Here is a 24752-nt window from a genome sequence, read left to right as displayed (position 1 = left end):
TCAGAATGCCGTTGATGCAGAGAGTTTAGAACTGTCTCCTACTTAATAATAATAATAATAATAATAATAATAATAATAATAATAATAATAATAATAATTGTACCGGGAGGTACACCCCAACGCCGCGCATTCATATTCAGCGCCTAAAGAACTCCTCTATTGGCAAAACAGTGACACTGAAACTATACCTGCTTAGAACTTTACTTTAAAGATGTCAGCACTAAAATCTGATATAATTTTGTTATTGTGAAGTTTCCTGAACTGTGGGGATTTCTACTTGTTTTGTTTTCCATTCATAAAAAAGTTTGGACATTCTCTCGTAGATGACACTACCAAAAAACTATGATCATGCACCCTGGTGGGTGGTATAAGAAATATTTCAAAAAGGTTTTGTATTCATAAGTTTTTTTCTGATTGATGTTCATTTGTTTTTGGGTTGGCAATATTTCCTTTTTATTTCCGCCAGTTTTGAATCTAGCCAATCCCTAATTTCTGTAATTAATTTTCTACCAATCAGTCTTCTTCTTCGATTTTGAGTGTAACTTTTAAGTTGCCAATAAAAGTGAGAGGGTGTGGCTAGTTTAATCTTGAATGGTCTCGAGCTTTCCCCGAGGGTTTATAAACTGCGGATTTTCACGTCTCTGGGCCAATCGATCGTCATCTTACTACATGTGTGTGTCAAAGCAGGAGGCTGGCGGCCTCTTTCATCAGGCAGTAGTACATCGACAAGGTAATGGCCACGTAACATCTTTATTTCTTGCTAGCCCCGCAGTTTAACCTGAGGAAAAGGTCCGAATCATTAACTATGTAACATAGTTTTCCTAAAAATGTAACTTTCTGCAGGCTAATGTAAAAACTTCATAAAATATTTAACTGTAAATCGGGGATAGAGTGTGATGTACCCTCTCGAGCTCCCTTTCATATTGGTTTTTGGTGACTACGTTTTGTAACTGGTTTTCTTCCTCTCTGTAATATTCTAATCTATTCTTATACGAGTCACCTCCATAGTTTGGGAATAGCCCCTGTTTCATCGGCCTAGTGCCCTTTAGGTTTTAAAGTGTTCATGTCTAGGAGTGCAAGTATTCGCCTCTATTTATTTTGTGTTCAGGCCATTTATTTAGCCGTTATTCTTGTTCCATGAAGGCACAGTAGGTTGGGTATTAAATACCCCTGTATAATCCAGAGATTGTAAGTTGATGTCGCCTTGAATAGGCTTGCAAAACTGAGAGCCTGTTAGCTCTTTTGCAAAGTTTTGTAAGATTAATGAATGCCTCTTGAAGGCTAGATGTTGTAATTTTGGGAGCAAGTGCTCTTTGAATTAGGGGACTTCTGCCCTTGTACAATTTGTGCTCTTTTGTAAATTTGTGCTAGGAGCCCAGGAAAAGTAAAGTGAGGGCTTGAAGTCCACGATCTGTTTATACCACCAATCTCGTCTTTCCTAGACTTGTTTAATGATTGCTACTGGTACCTGTAAAATTGTTAAATTTTGTGTTTTGAAAATATAACCTTCCGTTTGCGTTTTAAATTCAATTCTTGACATTGTAGTTAGACCCATTCACCCCGGCACCTTCTTTCACCTCTGCGTTGCACAGATACCCCGGATCAATAATAATAATAATAATAATAATAATAATAATAATAATAATAATAATAATAATAATAATAATAATAATAATAATAATAATAATAATAATAATAATAATAATGTAATAATGTAATAATAATAATATAATTGGTTTTACGTCCCACAAACTTCTTCTGCTCTCTTCGGAGATGCCGTGGTGCAATAATTTAAAATGGGAAACACGGAAAACTATCTTCAGGGCTACCGAAAATGGGGTTCGAACCCACCATCTTCCGGATGCAAACTCACAGCTGCGTGCCCATATCCGCACGGCCAACTCACCCGGTGATTAAAATAATAATTTTTAGTCATTAAAACTACAAGCTTACTTGATTTGTCACTATTCAAAGGGACATTTGAAAATGAAATGAAATGGCGTATGGCTTTTTTAGTGCCGGGAGTGTCCGAGGACATGTTCGGCAAGTGCAGGTCTTTTGATTTGACTTCCGTAGGCGACCTGCGCGTTGTGATGAGGATTTTAATTAATTTTGTGTGGCTATTTCTAGCCGAGTGCAGCACTTGCAAGGCAGACCCTCCGATGAGAGTGGGCGGCATCTGCCATGTGTAGGTAACTGCGTGTTATTGTGGTGGAGGATAGTGTTATGTGTGGTGTGTGAGTTACAGGAATGTTGGGGACAGCACAAACACCCAGCCCCCGAGCCATTGGAATTAACCAATGAAGGTTAAAATCCCCGACCCGGCCGGGAATCGAACCCGGGACCCTCTGAACCGAAGGCCAGTACGCTGGCCATTCAGCCAACGAGTCGGACGTGATGAGGATGAAATGATGATAAAGACGACACATACACCCAGCCCCAGTGCTAGCGAAATTAACCAATTGGGTTAAAATTCCCGACCCTGCCGGGAATTGAACCTGGGACCCCTGTTACCAGAGGCCAGCACGCTAACCATTTAGCCATGGAGCCGGACATTTGAAAATGAAAACGTGTCACTAGGTAGTTCAACAGGCCAGCACTGTACTATAATCCGCGTCAACTCAAGTCCTAAGCGGTCCTTTAGCTGTTATACGGGTAATCAGCTCAACTGAGGAAAATATCCTTCCCAGTGTAAGCACTTACCCTCTTTCCCCTTCTCAATTTTGGTTCTCCTTCTGAACTTGGCGGGTTATGTAAGCGGCTTTTATACAACATATAGAGCATCAATGGGACCGCTTAGCACTTCCGTTGATTAGGAGTATAGACTGAAAGCTTGAGAAGGGTGGCGGCCGTGGTTTAAGGTCTAGGAATATAGAGAGACAAAGTGATACACAGTATTTTCCCATTTTCCAGCTTTACTTTAGTATTCATACACAGCTGATTAGGAGGACCAGTACCTCCCCCAGGCTGCCTCACCTATTATGCTGAACAGGGGCCCGCAGGGGGGGATGGGAAGATAGGAAGAGATGGATAAGGAAGAGGGAAGGAAGCAACCGTGGCCTTAAGTCAGGTACCATTCCGGCATTTGCCCAGAGGAGAAGTGGGAAACCACGGAAAACCACTTTGAGGATGGCTGAGGTGGGAATCGAACTCCTCTCTACTCAGCTGACCTCCCTAGGCTGAGTGGACCCCGTTCCAGCCCTCGTACCACTTTTCAAATTTCGTTCCAGAGGTAAGAATCGCACCCGGATCTCCGGGGGTGGCAGCTAATCATAATAACCACTACACCGCAGAGGCAGACGACTGAAGATATGTTTTAATTTCGTGACATCTTGTTAGTATCACTACTGTTACTAACATTATAGTAAATTCTCGAGTGAAATTTAGTACAGTATTGGGTCCGATATTAATTGCGATTGACTTATGAAACTAAAAAGAAATATTGAGCGTCCATTCCTAACTGTGTTAAACAAGCAGCGGCCTTTTAAACCGGGTACTTACAGTCTGCCTCTCCGAGGAGAGTTCTGAGAGCAACGCAGCAACCTGTACTACACTGACTGAGCAAATGTCATGGGATAGCGGAGCACTGATGCGCAGGTGTGTTGTCTGCGCACCACACGCCCCCTGTGCCAGCGGCAGTTGTATAGGAGACCTTGTGAGCAGTGGCTGTGCATGTGACAGGTGTAACATGGAACGTTGTCGTGAGTTAACACCGTTCGAACGGGGTATGGTGGTCGGCGCCCGAAGGATGGGAAGTACGATTTGAGAAGTGGTGCGGGAATTCGGCTTCACACGATCAACCGTGTCCAGGGTGTATCGTGAATGGTTGAATGCGTGTGTCACCGTCCACAACAGACGAACGACCGGCCGTCCAGCCACCCTCGATGACCGTGACCGGGGACATCTCAGACGGATTGTCAATATTGACAGACGGGCAACCGTGCAACAAATCACGGCTCAATTCAACACAGGCCGTGCTAGACACGTCTCCCAGTGGACAATCCGTAGGAACACGGGTTCTATGGGGCATGGGGGCGGGCGCCGCACACGGGTGCCACTGTTAACCCAACGCCATCGTGCACAACGACGCGCATTTGTCGCCAGTCAGCAGGGATGGACACTGGAACAATGGCGTAACGTGATATGGTCAGACGAATCACAATTTCAACTGCACCATGCCGATGGGAGGCACCGTGAATGGCGCAGACGACATGAAGCGATGGATCCTGCCTGCCTCGAAGGTGTGGTCCAGGGCGCTGGTGTCTATGTTATGGTCTGGGGTGCATTTTCCTGGTATGGAATGGGTCCCCTAGTTGTCCTGGAAGAGACTTTGAATGGTACGCGGTATGTTGAGCTGCTCGGAGACCATCTCCACCCATTTTTGGCCTTCCAGCTCCCAGACGGTTCTGCGGTGTTTCAAGATGACAACGCGCCGCGACATCGCTCCCGCGTCGCCCGGGAATGGTTCCAGGAAGATGCAGCGGAGGTCCAACGACTGCCATGGCCACCCAAGAGCCCCGATATGAACCCCATCGAGCATATCTGGGATGTCCTGGAACGCAGGCTCCGTGCCATGGATCCTGCACCTACGAACAGACCAGCATTGGCGGCCGTTCTGCAAACGATTTGGTGTCAGTTGCGTCTAGAGGACTACCAGGGACTTGCCGACTCACTTCCACGGCGTCTCACTGCAGTTCGCAGGGCCAGAGGGGGCCCCACACGCTATTAGGTGACTATGACATGACATTTGCTAAGTCAGTGTATATTTCAGGAGTTGCCGACCACTGTTGGAGGTCGCATCAACAACAGGGCTTATGAAATTCCACAAAATTTGGGAACAATATGATATTCGTCTAGGAAGTGTGGTAATGATATTGTGCATTTACAGACGATTAAACGACAGCGAGGTCCGAAGAGTAGAATGATCAACCATCAACAATGGACGTACTCATCAGTACCGTACTTGAAATAGTATGGAAGAAACTACAAGTCACACTGGCACGCATGTGCCTATATAACGCTAGTTTAATGCGCGTGCCTACTCCTCCTTTACAGGTTATCATACTGTATGTATAATTACTGTCACTGCGACTGGGTTCCGTTGCACTGCGCAATGCAATGCACAGTAGGACTGCCTGCTATCAGGAAGTTACTGCGATCTGCGTGCCTTTATTAGAAGGTAAAAATATATGAAATGCTACTTTGTGATTCATCTGCTTTGATTACAATAATTGATTCATTTACATCCAAACATTATTTCCTGAAACCATTCATTAGCGTATGTGTATAGCAATTTTCGGCAAAGTCTTGGAGAAAGAAGTGCTTCCCCTCTACAGTACTTCTTCCCAACGGTTAGGTTTTTGTTAAGCGAGAAAATCCTCTCAACCTTCATTAAGTAAGAGGATTTCCGAATTTGCCGGCCGTAAGTGTACTAAGGATATGTTCATTTAAGGTCTCTTTATTAATAGCCAATGAGTGTAGCTCAAGGTAAGTGGCATGGTGGTCTCTAGGGCAATGTTGCACATTCAGTTCACAGGGACACGCCAAGGAAAAAGAACGAACAGCACAGCGCGTTTCATTCATAAGCCAGGATGCTTCAAACCAATCCGACCACGTGTCTTGTTGTGTAAGACAGTGTGAATGAGCTGATTTTTACAATTCGCTTGACGTCGCACCAACACACATAGGTCTTACGGCGACGATAGGGGAGGACAGGTCCAGCATTTGCCTGGTGTGAAAATGGGAAATCACAGAAAACCATCTTCAGGGCTGCTGACAGTGGGGTTCAAACCCACTGTCTCCCGAACGCAAACTCACAGGTGCGTGAGCCTAATCGCACGGCCAACTCGCTCGGGTGAGTGAGTTGATTATTTTGCAAAGGAATCTCTCCGTTAAAAATATCGTTTCTTGATTTATAGAAAGAAATAATGCAGTTTCTTTTTTTTTCTTTTTTGCTAGTTGCTTTACGTCGCACCGACACAGATAGGTCTTATGGCGACGATGGGACAGGAAAGGGCTAGGAGTGGGAAGGAAGCGGCCGTGGCCTTAATTAAGGTACAGCCCCAGCATTTGCCTGGTGTGAAAATGGGAAACCACGGAAAACCATTTTCAGGGCTGCCGACAGTGGGGTTCGAACCTACTATCTCCCGAATACTGGATACTGGCCGCACTTAAGCGACTGCAGCTATCGAGCTCGGTAATGCAGTTTCATGTTGAATTATAGCAACAAACAAACCGTGGCGAAACAGCCTTTAAGGACGACTGGAGTGTCACGTGGGCAGCATGTCGATATCTTCAGCCGTATTGTTTGGTTTTCTTTCCCGGGTCAACTAACTCTCGTATCACACTGTTCCACAGTTGGTCTTACGAGACTGAATGAATGATCTTCCAGTCGTTCGTCTCTCTGGGCATAACATCCTAGTGGCATTGTCGGAGATTTATCACCAGGACGGCCGCGGTTCGAATCCCAGCCAATGTATGTGGTATTTTTTAAACAAAAGGTAACGTCCCATTGGTTCGGATTCCACGTAAAACTGGAGGTCCTGTGACTATAGATCTTCCTGTCGACAGTTGCGTGAATCTACAAATTTTCTGGTTTGCTCTCTCTCTGCCTTTCTCTCAAATCTCAATCAACACTCTCAATGAGCAGTCACCTGTCAAATCACATATACTGTGCAACCATATCTTCCAAAATAAGAAAAAGACATGTTGGCATTTTGGTAGGAACACAACAGATTAAGTGTTCCTGTCTTCGACGTCAAATTCTGAGGATGAATGCGCAGGAAGAGAGCCTACAAGGCAATTACTTTACCTTTATAAGGCACCGTGAGGTCGGTTTAATTCGGTAAGTTTTTAAAAATTTCATGTTTCCTTCTTTTTTTTACATAATAGTAGTATTCGCCTAATTTCCCGTCTCCTTGTCTCAATGGTCAGCGTTGTGGCCTTCGTTTCAGAGGGCCTGGTGTTTGATTCCCGGCCCGGTCGGAAATTTTAACTGCGTTTAATTAACTGCTGTAGTTCGAGGACTGGGTATTTATGTTCGTATTAACATTCACTTTTCCATATACATACAACACATCACACTACCGCCCACCACAAATACCTACATGCAATATTGAATACATCCTTCCTCATAGGGTTGGCGTAGGAAAGGGCATCCGGCCGTAAAACTGGTTCAAATGCACACAAAGTACCGGCACCAAGATATTGGGAACAGAAAAATAATAAGAGTAAGAAGTAGTATTCATCTAATTATGTAAATAAAAGTTCTTCCTAAAATTCAGTTGACTTCAAAACAGAGGCTTAGAGAATATTATCGAAACATTTCTACAAATTCATCACAAGACCATGTATGTGAGCTGGAATTTCAGATACTGTGCGTCATCTCTTAACGTGGTCGATAACGTCTTGATATCCAGATCCAGCTCTGTGGTGTTTGGTGTAGACTAGAACAAATTTATCACTTCTGTCGACCTGTATCCGCCTGATCGTCAACTTTAATAATAATGTACAGCTATTATAGTCAGTTGCATCCCTTGTAAAAGTGGGCGACGTCTGCCATACCTGGACATCACCGTGTTGTTCTGATGGAGTATAGTGTGTTGCATGTGGTATGTGAGGTGCAGAAATGTTGGGGATAGCACAGACACTCAGTCCCCGATCCAAGGGTATTAACAATTCACGATTGAAGTCCCTCGATCCAGCCGGAAATCAAATCCAGGGTCCCAAGACCATAACAATGACCACTCCATAAAGCTGGGGTAACAGTGTGAAAGTGACTGAGGTATAAGTGTTGCTAGTAATGCCATTTCTTATGCAGCCAGTCCCTGTGATGAATGGTGTAAAAGTTTTTTTCTTTCTTTTTTGCTATTTGCTTTATGTTGCACCGACACAGATAGGTCTTATGGCGACGATGGGACAGGAACGGCCTAGGAATGGGAAGGAAGCGGCCGTGGCCTTAAGGTACAACTCCAGCATTTGCCTGGTGTGAAAATGAGAAACCATGCAAAACTATCTTCAGGGCTGCCGACAGTGGGATTCGAACCCACTATCTCCCGAAAGCGAGCTCACATATGCGCGCCCCTAACCGCACGGCCAACTCGCCCGGCATATGTGTAAATGTTTCACCCATATCGTCGGTAAATGTATACGTTTCAGAGGACGTTGAACTCCTATTTGTATTAGTTCCTTCTTGCTCAGTGAGGAAAACCATGGGAATCTACTTTCCTCAACATTTCTTTCGTTCGTCTGATTAGTGATACCCGAGATTTCTATGACAGATGATGGTAGAAATGTTGGGTATCGAAACAATCTTCGGGCCCAGAACAAATCACACCTACGAGGTCATATAAAACAGGAAAGATCAGAATTTGAAGATAAAGTTGAAATTCAAGAGGACAAAATGAAGCAAATATTCATTTATAGGAAGGTGATTTAGAGATTGGAATAATTTACCAAGGGAGGTGTTCAATAAATTTGCAACTACTTCGAAATAATGTAAGAAAGGACTTGATAAAACTGATAGGGAATCTAACAGCTGGGTGACATACCTAAATGCAGATCAGTGGTGACTGAAAACGGTAATATCGTTTAGTTGTAGACAAAAGATTGGTCAATAATTCTTCATCAATAAAAATAATTTCTTCAGTCAAGATCTATACTTCAGTCGTTCCAACCAGCTGGATATTATTTTCTTTTTTGCCGCCACAATCCTTTTACATACATCACTGTCCGCAAGCTGTATTTTAACTCTTGTGATGATCGACTTTTAGAAATTTGATAGCGGCTACAATGCTTATGTTCGATGACACGATAACTATCAGATATATTGGTCCCTGTAACGCTCACACAATATGACAGATGGTCGGCTCGGTATGATGCATCTCGCCTTATGAATGAAACTTCTTGTGCAATCCGTTCACTTTCCTTCATGCGTGTCTCTGAACTGAATATGCTGCATTGAATTGAAGGCCACCATACAGCTTCCAACAGGCTCATACTTTCTTCCAAGGTTCGAAAGGAAGAATTAAAAGTAACAGTAAATGATGATAAACGTTCTTATAGAGTATGCACGTTCGATTCTTTGCTCTGCTCCTTGAGTAAGGATATTCCTGAGATTTTAAGGTATTTTATTTCTGTGCGACTTTATGAAACATTACTGGTGCCAAAGAATTCAAACTGCTGCCAAGCAAGCTGATGAGAATTCGGTGGCTATAGAGATTTTTTAAAGTGTTAGAAAACTACTCACTTTTACGACGTAGAATGAGAAACAGTCAAACGTCCTTTAGTTTTTCTGCAGATGAAATGATGTTGATCAGTTTTACAGATATTAGGCCTACGATTATTATTACTATTATTATTATTATTATTATTATTATTATTATTATTATTACCGTACGGACCTTCCGCAAGTATTTAAGGTTTTCAGAGATATTTCTCCCTTCGAATAAGTTCGAATAAGTTTGAGTGGTGTCTTTAAAAGTAGGAAAGATCACAATATGAAGATAAAGTTGAAATTCAAGAGGACAAATTGGGGCAAATATTCATTTATAGGAAGGGAAGTTAGGGTTTGGAATAACTTATCAAGGGAGATATTCAATAAATTTCCAGTTTCTTTGCAATAATTTAAGAAAAGGCTAGGAAAACAACAGATAGGGAATCTGCCACCTGGGCGACTGCTCTAAATGCAGATCAGTATTGATTGATGATTGATTGATTGATTTTACCTCTGAAACGCTGCCCTGACGATACACATTATTTCACCGTGGTGTAATAAATGTGATCAACTTCGTTGTACAAACTAAACTTTCTACAGTGTATCGGTTGTAGGCCTATAGTTCCTGTTCCATGATTTTTTCTTATGCTTTTCTTTTTGGTGAAGAAGTTACCTTCCAGAAAGAAGATATTTAAGACACTCTCTAGTTTCTGTAAAATGAATTGTGGCTATTGTTTACTTTAAAATATTTTGAAATTCCACTGTAAGTTATCTTTTGTCCTTCGTTATCACGGAATATCGTTCCTTGTACGATAAGTTACGTAAGTTTAAAATCGATATTGAACCGAACGAACAGTACTTGTAAAGGCAATCCGCGGTTATTTTTATTAAGTTATCAAATGGCACAATACAGCTCCGTGTAGTTACCACAGTCCTGTAGTTGGGAATTCTAGGGGTACTCTTAAAATAACTTACCATTAAGAAAGAAGAGGGTTGTTATCGCACAACTAAGACAATTAAATAATATAAATCCACACTACTTTTTGCACTCAGATCAATCAATCAATCAATCAATCAATCAATCAATCAATCAATCAATCAATCAATCAATCAATCATTCAATCAATCAATCAATCACCACTGATCTGCATTTAGGTTATTCGCACAGATGGAAGATTTCCCATCAGTACATTACCTAGTCTTTTCTTAAATAATTTCAAAGAAGTTGGAAATTTATCGAATATTTCTCTTGTAAATTATTCCAATAACTCTTCTACTGTCGCCTGTCATCCTTCACGTATCCGAACGATTTCAAGCATGTTTCTTCAATCACGTTCAATACATTCTTCTCTACCAATACAACATCCCTGATTTCAGTGTTTCTTACTTTATTCAACCTCTGTGACTTATAATTTGATTGTTTGTTGTATGCTAATTGTAGATGTTTCTGCTCCACACTGCAAAATACTATGCACCACAGAATTCCGGATGTCATTTTGTTTAAAATCCTTTTCTAATCCGTAATACTCAGTTTAGGCCCCCCAATCGTTCTCTTGTCCTCACGTATACTTCTCACAACTTCAAATTACCTTTAACCATCAGCCTCAACTATTGATCCCAAATATTTGAGTGTACTGGCTGTTCCAGTTTTCCGATCTGCTACTATGTGTCAGCATTTGTCACCAGTGGGATATATTCCGTTTTACTGCAATTCACATTCAGAACCTGTATATTGTATTTCCCCATTAATTTCCTTATTGTTTCGTTGTTTAGAAAGTACTTTTGGTTCACCGAAATTCCAATGGAAACACATGTTTTGGGCCATTTTCGTAAACGGGCAACAAAATTATTGCTCGTATTAGATGATAGTGACGATATTCAAGAACCATGTAACAAAATAAAGGTAAATAATAATAATAATAATAATAATAATAATAATAATAATAATAATAATAATAATAATAATAATAATAATTGTACCAGTGGTACACCTTCCTCGGCTAGTTAAACTGCGTGCCTTCTCTAAGGCCATCTATGCCAACGGACTTGAACTTGTAAACCTGCCAAGAATTTGTCGTCTCCCGTTGGAGACGATTTGTAATTACTTGATAGAGTAATGTTTATTTTGAAGTTTGTAAACCTGGTGCTGAATATATTTTTTTAATGCACCGAAGTTGTCAACACTTCAGCTGGATCCTCCTGGACTGCAATCAACCTATCAGATACTTGGAAATATGTTCTCTAGCCAATTAAAACCGGGGGTTTGTACAGGAATCCAGCCTATCTGTAAATAGTTCTGGAAGCTTCCCCTTTATGGTATTATAAAAGCAGGGCACTTTAGGGCCGTTTTGTCTGAATTGCTCCAGTGCTTGTGAGTGAGACTTGACCTAGGAGTCAGGTACGAAGCCTGCGTGAGGAAGATCCAGCGGCACAAGGTAATGGCAGAATTCACCTAGACATGTGATAGCTCCTGCGGATAGATTGAGGGGAGGGTTTAAACCTCTTCCTATGAACGAATATTTGCCCCTATTTGTCCCCTTAAATTCCAAACATATCTTCATATTGTGTGATCTTTCCTACTTAAAAACACCACTCAGGCCTTTATCTTCTAGTAATATCATTCCACGTCGTATCTCCACTGACAGTCGAGAAGGTTGTCTCCTTATTCCCAGTTCGTCCCAGCTCAAAGTTTGCGACATTTTCATAACACTACTTTTTGGTCGGAAATCACCCAGAACAAATCGTGCTGTTCTTCACAGGACATTTTCCATTTCCCGAATCAAGTAATCCTGGTGAGGGTCCTATGCACTAGAACCATACTCTAATTGAGGTCTTACCAGTGACTTGTATGACCTCTACTTTACTTACTTCCTACAACCTCTAAATACCCTCATAACCACATGAAGAGACCTGCAACCTTTATTTACAATCCCGTTTATGTGATTACTGCAATGAAGATCTTTATATTAACACCTAGGTACTTGCAGTGATCTGCATGGGGTACTTTCACCCCATCAACACATTAATTAAAACTGAGATGACATTATTTGCTCTTGGTAAAACTCACAAGCTGACTTTACATCCCGTTTTCAATAATACCATTCTCTGCTTTCCATATCACAACATTTTCGAGGTTTTGTGCAGTCGCTCACAATCCTGTAACTCATTACTCTGTACAGTATAATACCGTCCGGCTCCGTGGTTGAATGCTAGCGTGCTGGCCTTTGGTCCAGAGCGTTCGGGGTTCGATTCCCGGCTGGGTTGATGATTTTAATCTGCATTGATTTATTCTAAAGGCTCGGGGTCTGATTGTGTATGCCGTCTTCATCATAAGAATTCATCATATGCAGGGCCCCATCCTTTCAGACACGCAGGTTGCCTATACGGTGTCAACTCTGAAGACACACGCCATTAAAAAAGTATAATACCATCCGCTAAAAGCCTTATCTCCGATTTCAGTTCTTTACTCATAAGGTCATAGAAAGTCTCCTTCCCGCATTCTTCTTTTTCTTCTTCCCACACCCGTAGGGTCACGGGTGCGTGTTTCTGTGGTGGTTGGTAGTGTGGTATGTTGTCTAATATGAAGAGGAGAGTGTTGGGACGGACACAAATACCCAGTCCCCGAGCCAGAAGAATGAATCAGAAGCGATTAAAATCCCCGACCCGAGACCCTCTGAACATAAGGCCAGTACGCTGACCATTCAGCCAACGAGTCGGACAAAGTCTCCTTCCCACATTCACGAACACTAAAAAATTATACACATTCGAACTGGCCAATATTATCAGACTAAAAATCGCCACCCCGAAATTTAAAAATGGCTTAACTATTTTATTATCAACGATGCATTATCTTATTTTAGTGGCTAAATAAACGTTTGAACTTGGCTAAGCAATATATTTTCAATTCAAAGCTAAATAAATTTTATGCCTGAATAATTATTAGAAAGGGTTAGATTTAGTCACAAGTGGTTGCTCTGGCAAGTGATAAACTCATTCCTCCTCCAGTAACCCGACAGCCTTCGCGGCTTTTTATGCAAGGGAATCAGTGCAATGGTATCCTTGAGGCAGTACACTGGAAGTATGGTGTGACTAGTCAGTTATAGGACAAGCCACGAAATTTTGAAATTAACGAATCATAGCAGCAGAATTCTTGAACGCCACACCGTAAGTGTAGTGTGAACTCACCAATTCGAGGACAAGCCGCGAAATTTTGAAATTAACTGACCACATCATAGAGATTCTTCAGTCGGCTCTCCATAGTTTTCAGAGGAAACAGAGTCCGGCTCCATGGCTAAGTGGTTAGCGTGCTGGCCTTTGGTCCAGAGAGTCCCGGGTTCGAATCCCGGCCGTGTCGGGGCTTTTAAACTTCATTGGTTAATTCCGATAGCTCGGGGGCTGGGTGTGTGTGCCGTATTCATCATTAGAATTCATCGTATGTAGGGCCCCATCCTCATAGACGCGCAGGTCCCCTATACGGCGTCAGCTCGAAAGACCTGCACGAGGCCTTTTCGAAGGCCACACGCCATTAATTAGGGGAAACAGACAACAAACTAGTATTTCAACAAAGGTGATCAGAATAGGAGTTTCAGTTACTCTAGCCTAATTATAAATGTTTCAAACAGCTAACAAATAACTTTAGTTTTTAATAATGATGACCGAGCTCGATAGCTGCAGTCGCTTAAGTGCGGCCAGTATCCAGTAATCGGGAGATAGTGGGTTCGAGCCACTGTCGGCAGCCCTGAAAATGGTCTTCCGTGGTTTCCCATTTTCATACCAGGCAAATGCCGGGACTGTACATTAATTAAGGCCACGGCCGCTTCCTTCCACTTCCTAGGCCTTTCCTATCCCGTCGTCGCCGTAAGACCTATCTGTGTCGGTGCGACGTACAGCAAATAGCAAAAAAAAAAAAAAAAAAAAGAATTAATAATGATCAAAGGAGTATTTTCATTTTAATATTTTTTCTCGGTACTCTAACCACAGGCTTTTATGAATGTGTATGTGAAGCCCGTGTAAGTTACTTCGATGTCAACCAGGAATCATTTTGTGCTGAAATATCTGAGACATTAAGTAAGCAGGGTGGGCAGTTCGGTTCACTATGCCTGGGATCTGTTCACTCCACTTTTGTTCTTCCTGGCCTCTTTCTAACTATCCTGTGGATTAACCCTTCATTTACAACCAGATGTTTATCGCATCGCCAACCTTATGTGGAGGAATGTTGGATTCACTTTTGCGTGTTTCTGTGATGATTGGTAGTGTGGTGTGTGATTGGTCCCAAAGTAGATGCCGTTAAAATAACCAACTTGGCCGGGGGTCGAACCCGAGGACCTCTGAACTGAAGGTAACGCTGACCATTCAGCCAAAGAGCTGCAGTCTAGACCTCACACACTGCCGAGAATATATTTATGGAAACTTGCCTCATTACTTTCTTAGCAGTTAAAACTTTTCATTTTACCTCTACCTATTTCCAATTCTCACTTCGCATTTCACTTTACCCTCCGTACTCAGTGAATGATTAAGAGTTTCCTTATTGCTTGAGGACCGTGCTGTTGGTTTATAGCTGTACTGTAGTCTTGCTGCATTTTAATGAGTCGGCTATAATGATTGGCCTTTAGCTCTCAGTGTGCGGTTCAATGGGAGCCTATTCTTGTACTAGGCAGAGTACTGAAGAAGACCTTGACCCGATTGTGGGGCACGACCAAGCATTCAAAACGCTCGGGTACGCGGGGAAGAGAGCAGAACCGCGGTAGCATCGCTCAGAGCGAGAGGCACAACACTGTTCTGTCGTGGGCCTATTACGAGGAAATATGGAGGGCTTCATGAAATAAATGAAATGTATGGCTTTTAGTGCCGGGATATCCCAGGACGGGTTCGGCTCGCCAGGTGCAGGTCTTTCTATGTGACTCCCGTAGGCGACCTGCGCGTCGTGATGAGGATGAAATGATGATGAAGACAACACATACACCCAGCCCCCGTGCCATTGGAATTAACCAATTAAGGTTAAAATCCCCGACCCGGCCGGGAATCGAACCCGGGACCCTCTGAACCGAAGGCCAGAACACTGACCGTTCAGCCAACGAGTGGGACAAGGGCGTCATGAAGAAAAATATGGCCTTCAGTATACTCTACAAAAGTGAATGAGTAACGTTTATAAAACATAAGAATTCGTATTTTTAGAAATACCATACAGTATTAACATACACACGTTTTATCCGTAGACTGTTTCGCATTTCGTCCGGTTTCTTGGCTGAGTGGTAAACGTTCAGCCTTCGGTTCAGAGGGCCTCGGGCTCGATTCTCCTTTGAGAATTTTCACTGCGTATGGTTAATTCCTCTGGCTCGGCTACTGGGAGCTAGTGTTCGTCATTTTTTTACAAGTTGCTTTACGTCGCACCAACACAGGAAGGAAGCGACCGTGGCCTTTATTAAAGTGTGGTGTGAAAATGGGAAACCTCGGAAAACCATCTTGAGAACTGCCGACAATGGGGTTCGAACCCATTGTCTCCCGAATTCAAGATACTGGCCACACTTAAGTGACTGCAGCTATCGACCTCGGTGTGTTCATCGTAATAACACCTCATTTACATACAACATACCACACTACCAACAATCACAGAAAAACACAACAGTGAATATATCCCTCCACATAGGGTTAGCGTCAAGAAGGGCCTCGGCCGTAAAACTGGGCCAAATCACTCAATTCATTGGGAAAAGAGAGGAATTATTATTATTATTATTATTATTATTATTATTATTATTATTATTATTATTATTATTATTATTATTATTATTATTATTATTTGCTATTTAGTTAAAGTCGCACTGACTCTGACAAGTCTCATGGCGACGATAGGATAGGACAAGGCTAGGATGCGGAGGGAAATGATATTAGCCTTAATTAAGGCATCGTCCCAGCATTTGGCTGGTAAGAAAATGTGAAACCACGGAAAACCATCTTCAGGGCTGCCGATGGTAGGGTCCGAACCAACCATCCCTCGAATTCACGCTCGCTACCACATGACCCGAACTGCGCATCACACCTACTTGGTATTAATTTGTCTTTTTAATTAATTAATTTACATCGGCACAGTCAGCTGTGGACTACGGCTACACAAGCTACATGTCTATCTTTCTTTCTTAGGTTTACATCTTTTTGTTTACATTGTAATCAAAGGTATTTCAACCTCACCGTCCTTTTCAGCCGTTCTACCGCCGATATATTCCGCGGTTCAGTAGGTTCTTTCTCTGGATCATCCCTCAATCCCACAACTTTCTTCCTAAAGATGGCCATCACCATTGTGTCCTCTGGTCTTGTATCATTTACCCGCATGACTTTGTGCACCTCCATCAGCTAGGTGGCATGAGATTTCCATTTTCTTGGAAAGTGAGGAATTTGTGCGCCAATGTCTCAGGGTTTATTCTCTTCAAATGACCGTAAAATGTTAATCTTCGTTTTATCATAACGGTGGTGATCTTTACGACTCTCGCATACAGTTCTATGTTTGATCTCAGGTGGAAGACAAGACCCACGGACACTTTCTTACGTCCCAAAACCTTTCTGGAAAACTTCCTTTCCTTTTCTTCAATCGACATATCTTCCACTTTTTGCTATATAGGCCTAGTGTATCTGATGCGTAACGGTATGCCGGTCTGACTACTATACGCAGTAGTGCCTCAGGTTAGCCTGGTAGGAGGTGGATTTGGTTCGGTACGCAGCTACCGATAAACCAAACACTTCCCCTATGATCACAACGCGCCATTGAGCAGTGGAGAAATGGAAACGTGTGATGAAACAGACTATACGATGGGGTATTCCGATAGGAGGATTTAATTATGGCTGAGAATGTGTAGCATGTACAATTTGGAGGAGGCTGCGTTACAGCGTGGGGGGTATTTTTCATGTAATGGATTTGGTTCTCCTATAGCACAGAATACAAATCGAAATGTAGAAAGGCACAAGGCCATTTTGCCCAAATGAGATCTGTCTGCAGGAGAGAACAGCATGCTCTCTGTCCTAAAGAGTGACCTATGCTGGAAAAATGAAAATCCACAGCCTGTTTCCAGTCTTTCGACCGGGTCAGGAATGGAATGAATGAAGCCCCATCTAGCGGCGAGGATAGGAAATATGCCGGCTGCCGAAGCCTGACGCACTCCTCTAGGGAGATGATAAATGATTGACAGATGAAATGAAATGATATTGGAGCGTGTTGCTGGAATGAAAGTTGACAGGGAAAACCGGAGTAGGCCTACCCGGAGAAAAACCTGTCCCGCCTCCGCTTTGTCCAGCCCAAATCTCACATGGAGTGACCGGGATTTGAACCACGGTACCCAGTGGTGAGAGGCCGGCGCGCTGCTGTCTGAACCACGGAGGCTCCACCTATGCTGGTATGGTTCTAAAAATGGACTAAACAGCCCAGATCCCTCACTTAAGTCCCGTAGAAAACATTGGGATGGATTAGAATTGCAACTTCAGCCCCATTACCGACCCGTCAATAACTAATGTGGCTGCAGCTCTTCAAGAAGAATAGGTACACATTTCTACAGAAGCGATCATCGCTGGCTAACTGAGTTTGAGATTAAAGGACTTTAAAAATTGGAGAGGATTTCAACCATCGGTAAATGCCTGAAACAGCAAGAAGATATAAAAAGTAAGGTCCCTCATAAGCAAAGGGAATTCAGTGACATATTCAGTAATTCTCTTAGCATACGCCATTTAACACTACGTCAGTAGTAGTACCTGACAAAAGGCACATTACCTCGCACAATGCAAACTGGAGAAGTGTGTGCGCGGTACCACAATAAGATGTTCTCAAGTATTCTCGGATGTTCTTCTAGTTATAAGATTAAAAGTTTTGTCGGTTCCTTGTGGTAGGCATTTACTTCCAATACTTCTCTCCCTGAGTCTAGAAACCATACACCGCTAGAGTTTGGATTCTTAATTAATTTTTTATTTGTTTATTGTTACTTGTTTAAAGTTGCACTAACACATGCAAGGTTTTTGGCGACGGAAGGATGAGGTAAGGGCTAGTGGCCGTAGCATTCATTAAAGTACAGCCTCAGCATTTGCTTGGTGTAAAAATGGGAAGCCACGGAAAAGCATCTTCAGGGCTGCCGACAGTGGGATTCAAACCCACTCTCTCCTGGATGCAAGCTCACAGCCGCGCGCCTCTAACCGCACGGCCAACTCGCCCGGTGATCCTAGGCTTAACCTCACAGGTCTGCAAACCTTACTGTCCAGGCTTAACCTTACAGAGCTGTTGACCTTAATGACTAGACGCTTATTATTATTATTATTATTATTATTATTATTATTATTATTCTTTCTTCCTTCTTTCTTAATCTGCTTACACTCCAGGGTTGGTTTTTTGCTCGAACTCAGCGAGGAATCCCACCTCTACCGCCTCAAGGGCAGTGTCCTGGAGCGTGAGACATTGGGTCGGGGATACAACTGGGGAGGATGACCAGTCCCCAGCCCAGGTGGCCTCACCTGCTATGCTGAACAGGGGCCTTGCAAGGGGATAGGAAGATTGGAAGGGATAGACAAGGAAGAGGGAAGGAAGCGGCCGTGGCCTTAAGTTAGGTTCCATCCCGGCATTTGCCTGGAGGAGAAGTGGAAACCACGGAAAACCACTTCAGGATGGCTGAGTCGGGAATCGAACCCGCCTTTACTCAGTTGACTTTCCGAGGCTGAGTGGACCCCGTTCCAGCCCTCGTACCACTTTTAAAATTTCGTGGCAGAGCCGGGAATCGAACCCGGGCCTTCGGGGGTGGCAGCTAATCACACTAACCACTACACCACAGAGACGAACATTATTATTATTATTATTATTATTATTATTATTATTATTATTATTATTATTATTATTATGCTAGTGGCTTTACGTCGCACCGACACAGGTCTTATGGCGACGATGGGATGGGAAAGGACCAGGAGTGAGAAGGAAACGGCCGTGGTCTTAATTAAGGTACAGCCCCAGAATTTGCCGTGTGTGAAAATGGGAAAACACGGAAAATCATCTTCAGGGCTGCCGACAGTGGGATTCGAACCCACTATCTCCCGGATGCAAGCTCACAGCTGTGCGCCCCTAACCGCACGGCCAGCTCGCTCGGTATTATTATTATTATTATTATTATTATTATTATTATTATTATTATTATTATTATTATTATTATGCATTTCATGCTTGACGTGTCCTACCAAGTACAAAGTAACTAAACGCGTTTTTATTAACTATTTGTTTCATACTGTCTTATTAAGGAATCGTTCTTTTAAGTTGTTGTTATTGTTGTTGTTATTGAATGTTTAGGAGCTTTGTAACATGGAGGTCATCAACTTCGTGTACTTATATGTACGTGTAATTTGTTTGATAACCTGTGTTACTGTAGTAACTGTGGTAGTGTGTAAAAAGGTACAAGTATTAGGGATAGTTGAAAACATCCCCTAAGTTAAAAATTTATTAAACCAATGATCCTTGCAAACTGTTTTTCAGCTTAAAATCCATCAAAAATTATCTTTTAACAGGCGATATAAATATCATATTTCTCGGATAAGCTCCATTCATATTCTAGTCTTCATTATATTGAAATATGCGGAGTTTACCTGAGGTTATGCTTAAATCCGTGGCATATCGGAAAGAGAACTACTGATCACCGAGCGAGTTGGCCGTGCGGTTAGGGTCGCGCGGCTGTGGGCTTGCGTTCGGGAGGTGGTAGGTTCGGATTCTACGGTCGTCAGGAATGAAAATGGTTTTCCGTCTTTCCCCAATTTCATACCAGGTTGCACCTTAATTAAGACCACGGTCACTACCATAACAATCCTAGATTCCCCATCCTAGCATCACCGAAAACCGTCGATGTGTTAGTGCGATGTTAAACAACTAGAAAAAAATATAACCCCCCAAAAAACAAACAACTACTGCTAGTTCTCAGAACTCGTTATGTTAGAGATCATGAAGTGTTTCAGGGGTTGTGTGCTTGGAAATTGATAAATTCAAGGTGACCTTTCCCTATGACGACATATCACAGAAAACTGCGGAACTGCCGTGCGGTTAGAGGCGCACGGCTGTGAGCTTGCATCCGGGTGATAGTGGGTTCGAATCCCACTGTCGGCAGCCCTGAAGATGGTTTTCCGTGGTTTCCCATTTTCACACCAGGGAAATGCTGGGGCTGTACCTTAATGAAGGCCACGGCCGTTTCCTTCCTACTCCTAGGCCTTTCCTATCCTATCGTCGCCATAAGACCTATCTGTGTCGGTGCGACGTAAAGCCAATAGCAAAAAAAAAAAAACTGCGTAACTATTAGCTGAAATACGTGCAAAATATTATTCCAAGTAAGAGATAAACTCAACGTGAACTTCAACCTACACTTACTTTTTATGAGTAAATAGGCAATCGTGTTTACAGCGAAATGGATTGTAGGGCAAGGAAGCAAAATGAGCTGTCCTTCCCATGAAACAATACCGAGTGTCTACATGTATACACTAGTATATATATTAGTGCGAGTTATGTGCGATACAATCTTAAGAAATCACTGACGGAGAAGGTTGCGTATAAGTTAGTGGCCTGAAACCAAATCTTGCGCCAGATCTATTGCTAAAGCTGTGCTCTGCTAGTGTTGATTTAGACAAGTTTCTTTTTATCGTGACTGTTGTGAAAGGTTGGCCGTCGAGTGGAAATTTATATGTTTAAAGTCTCCCGACTGATTATTTTATGTTTCTTTTTGTGCAGATTCTCAAACGCGTAGAAACTTGAGATCTACAGGCTATTCTTTCATTCGTTTTCTCTTTCTTGATGTTAATATTTTACTCTTTTCATCCCGACGCGAGAGTAATTCAGAAGCCAGTGTCGAGGATTTGGTACTAAGGACAACCAAGCAAACAGGTTCCCTGAAGCAAGACGAGAGTATGTTTGCTCGCATATTCACGGAGAATCTTCATTGTCGGTAAGGAATCTCATATCATTTTGCATAATCAACGGAACTCTGACTGCATTTCCCATCGTTCTGAGCAAATCCAACACTGTAATATATTGCCTGAAGTTATTTGTGCTCAGGAATTTCTATTTAGGTCAAAAACAAATATCTCATTTGGTGCGTATATTTACACCTTTCCTGCCATAAACAGGAGACAAATACTTATTCTGAGGTACACCATGAAATGTAGTTCCGAACTCTAGTAGGGCTAGTTTGATCAGTGACATAAATCTCCAACTAAATTTCGTATGTCGTGGAACGACGATGTGCATTTTTTGACCCTGAATACATTCTCCTTTAGCAATACACTCTTTTGAATACTTTCGTGTCGTAGGCTTGGGCAGCCGGCACAATTCCTATTCTCGCCGCTAGATGGGGGCTTCATTCATTTCATCCCTGATCCGGTCAAATGGCTGGAAACAGGCTGTGGATTTTCATAGGGTCTAACTTTATGTGCTGTTTTCTATTGGGAACACTTTATCTTCTTTTCCACCGATCAAATATCAGTTGGACAGGTGCCAAACAAATTAGCTCAGTGCGTTGCAGCACGGTCAGTTAAGATGCTATCTCTGTACTTGGGACACAGGCGAGTTCGAATACCCCGTCGGCCATTCTCGAAACGGTTTCCCATTTCAACTCCAGGCAAATATCGGGATTGTACCTTTCTCCAGGCCACTTCCAACTTCCTTCCCATTTCTAGTCCGTGCAACCCACCGACAACACCCTCACACAGTGTTACCTGCCGGTCACCCCCATGAGATATATTGGGAAAAGCAGCTACAGAACTGGCGAACCTTGCATGACCTCGTACACTCTTGGCACTAAAAGCCATATCCCAAACATGTATAGATGTTCTAATTTCATGTCATATTTTCAGGATGTTTTAGTAGAGATTAGAATAAATTATGTGAATGGAGAGGTCTTATCCGAATCCAGGATTTTCTTGTCCTAAGTGAATAATAAATACACAGAAGCCAGCTTAACAGTTTCCAGGATCCTTTAGACTTTGTTCCACAGGGAAGATGCAGGTATATTCTTACATTTCAATGGTTTAAACAAGAGTCACAATACTACATGGAGAATTTCGATAAATACAAAATTCGTGGTTCGTTGTGTGGGTTACTGTAGTCACGTCCTATTTCGTGAACCATGGTCATCGGCTGAATGGCCTAGTGATTGGTCCTGAGAGTCGGGATACCAGTTGCTATGGAATGTGAGTGGGCATCTCGGACATATTTTGAATCATGGCTCCCACTTGGGCTCAGGTGCCTAGGACTATACAATCCACCGGTGCTCCCTAACCCGTTAGAAGAGACATCCACACTAGGATTATGTGTAAGTTCGATAGCATCTTGGTTCACAGAATTTACCGAGCTCAGAATGTTGTTTTTTTCCTAGGGGCTTTACGTCGCACCGACACAGATAGGTATTATGGTGACGATGGGATAGGAAAGGCCTAGGAGTTGGAAGGAATCGGCCGTGGCCTTAATTAAGGTACAGCCCCAGCATTTGCCTGGTGTGAAAATGGGAAACCACGGAAAACCATCTTCAGGGTTGCCGATAGTGGGATTCGAACCTACTATCTCCCGGATGCAAGCTCACAGCCGCGCGCCTCTACGCGCACGGCCAACTCGCCCGGTCAGAATGTTTTAAGCAAGCCTCAGACCTATGGGAGTAACGGAGTCATTTCTTTCGACAGGCGAGGAACTCTTTGGAAACGACGAACGAAATGGAATTCGATGGGATCTATCAACATTAACGGAGCTTATGGAAGAAAGAAAGTAGAACTAGCTGAGCCAGCAAACGGGATTCGTCTGGATCTGTTAGGAGTTAATGATATTCGGTAAGGGGAGATAACAAGGAAGAGACAGGAAAGTTTAAAGTGTTCTGAGGGGAGTTAAAAAGGGAAGGGAAGAGTTTGGGACACCGGTAGAACTGTTCCTCAGGAATACCACTGTACGCATCATAGTTTCTCTCAGGCATGTAAATGAGCGGATGTTGTGGGTAGATTTGGTAATTGGAGGAATTAGGACGAGAATTGTCTCAAATTATTCACCATATGAGAGTGCAGATCAGGAAGAAATCGATACGTTTTATGAAGTGACCGATTGACTTTCTAGTCAAGGTCAAACGCAACGATAGGATAGTGCTAATGGGTGATTTCACTGCGAGAGTTGGAAACAGAACTGAAGGGTAAGAGTAGGTGATGGGTAAATGTGGGGAAGATATGGAAGCTGATATGAGTGGGAAGAGTTTACTGGACTTCTGTGTTAGTATGGGATTAACAGTTATGAATACATTCTTCAAGACTAAGGCTATTCAGAGCTACACATGGGACGGTAAGGACACCAGATCCATAACCGGGTATATCAAAACCGACTTGACCCCGGGAATCTGTTAGGAATGTACGGATATATTCCGGGAATTTTTGATGATACAGACCACTATCTGATCTATAGTGAAATCTGTTTGTAGACGAATAAGGGTTGAAAATCTCCAGGACGAGGAAATTAGACAGAAGTACACGGACATGATTAGTGAAAAGTTCCAAACAATACACAGTAAGCAGGTTCAGATTATAGAAAGGTAATGGGAAGGAAACAGGGATGCTGTAGTATAAACAGCAAGGGAATGCCTAGGAAAGACGGTGTGTAATGATGGGGAAAAGGAGAGCAGCTTGTAAATTAAATAGATGGTGTATCAGAAATGACTCCGAATAAGGACTAATACAGACAGCGAATTGTACGTAGATGAAGGAAACAGAGCGAAACAAATAATTGTTGAATCCAAGAAGATGTCATTGGATGATTTTGGTAACCTGGAAATACCAGGTCAAGCGGCAGGGAAACCATTCTGGACAATAATACTCTTAGGGAGGTAGGGAAAAAGGAAATGAATAGTGTTTTGAGCAAATCAGATGAACTCATAATAGATCCCAGGGAATCGCTGGACAGGTGGAAGGAATATTTTGAAAAACGTAATACTTAAAAGGAAATCTCCAGGTGATGTCGCGAGCAACTAAGCTCATAGGAGAACAATGATGCTGGTGAAATTACGCCTGAGGAAGTAGAAAGAATGGTAAATAAACTCCATCACCATAAAGCATCAGGAATAAAAATAGTGATGTATAGTGGGAAGGCAAGTTTTTATTTTCAAGTTGATTTACGTCGCACCGACACAGATAGGTCTTATGGCGACGATGGGATAGGAAAGGGCTAGGAGTGGGAAGGAAGCGGCCATGGCATTAATTAAGGTACAGCCCCAGCAGGCAAGTTTGAAATGGCTTAATATAGTAATAAGTTTAGCATGGAATGTTATTAAGGTACCTTCTGTTTGGACAAAATCAGTACTTGCAACTATCTATAATTAAGGGAATAGAAAAGATTGCAACAAATATCGAGTTATTTCATTGATCAGTATAGGCCTATATCACTCCATGGGGATTTTTGAACGAAGTGTGCGATCTGTGGTTGAGAGTAAGCTGGATGGAAACATGTGTGGTTTCAGACCATAGAGGCATATGACAGAGTACTGAAATAAAAAGGTGTTAGCCGTAGCTATTTGATTATTAA

The 24752-nt window shown here is 42.6% G+C and overlaps 2 protein-coding genes across 3 annotated transcripts in view; one reads left to right on the top strand and one right to left on the bottom strand.

Moving 5' to 3' along the window:
- Positions 1-24752, bottom strand: part of Syn (synapsin) — a 713980-nt gene that overhangs the window by 242738 nt on the left and 446490 nt on the right. The gene's annotated exons all lie outside the window — the stretch shown is intronic.
- The window catches only part of Timp (Tissue inhibitor of metalloproteases), a 227838-nt gene that overhangs the window by 51400 nt on the left and 151686 nt on the right, over positions 1-24752 (top strand). Inside the window, exon 1 of one of the 2 annotated variants that reach the window (XM_067140973.2) lies at positions 20864-21150. The exons of the other annotated variant lie outside the window; for it this stretch is intronic. Within the exon in view, the coding sequence (XP_066997074.2) occupies positions 21113-21150 (38 nt within the window). The 5' untranslated portion in view covers positions 20864-21112. Of the gene's footprint in view, positions 1-20863; positions 21151-24752 lie in introns of those variants that run through there. 2 annotated transcript variants of the gene reach the window in all.

Source organism: Anabrus simplex, chromosome 2 (assembly GCF_040414725.1).
Source record: "Anabrus simplex isolate iqAnaSimp1 chromosome 2, ASM4041472v1, whole genome shotgun sequence".
Taxonomy (NCBI): domain Eukaryota; kingdom Metazoa; phylum Arthropoda; class Insecta; order Orthoptera; family Tettigoniidae; genus Anabrus; species Anabrus simplex.
The sequence above is the reverse complement of the archived record's forward strand: the minus strand, read 5'-3'. Positions and strand labels throughout refer to the sequence as shown.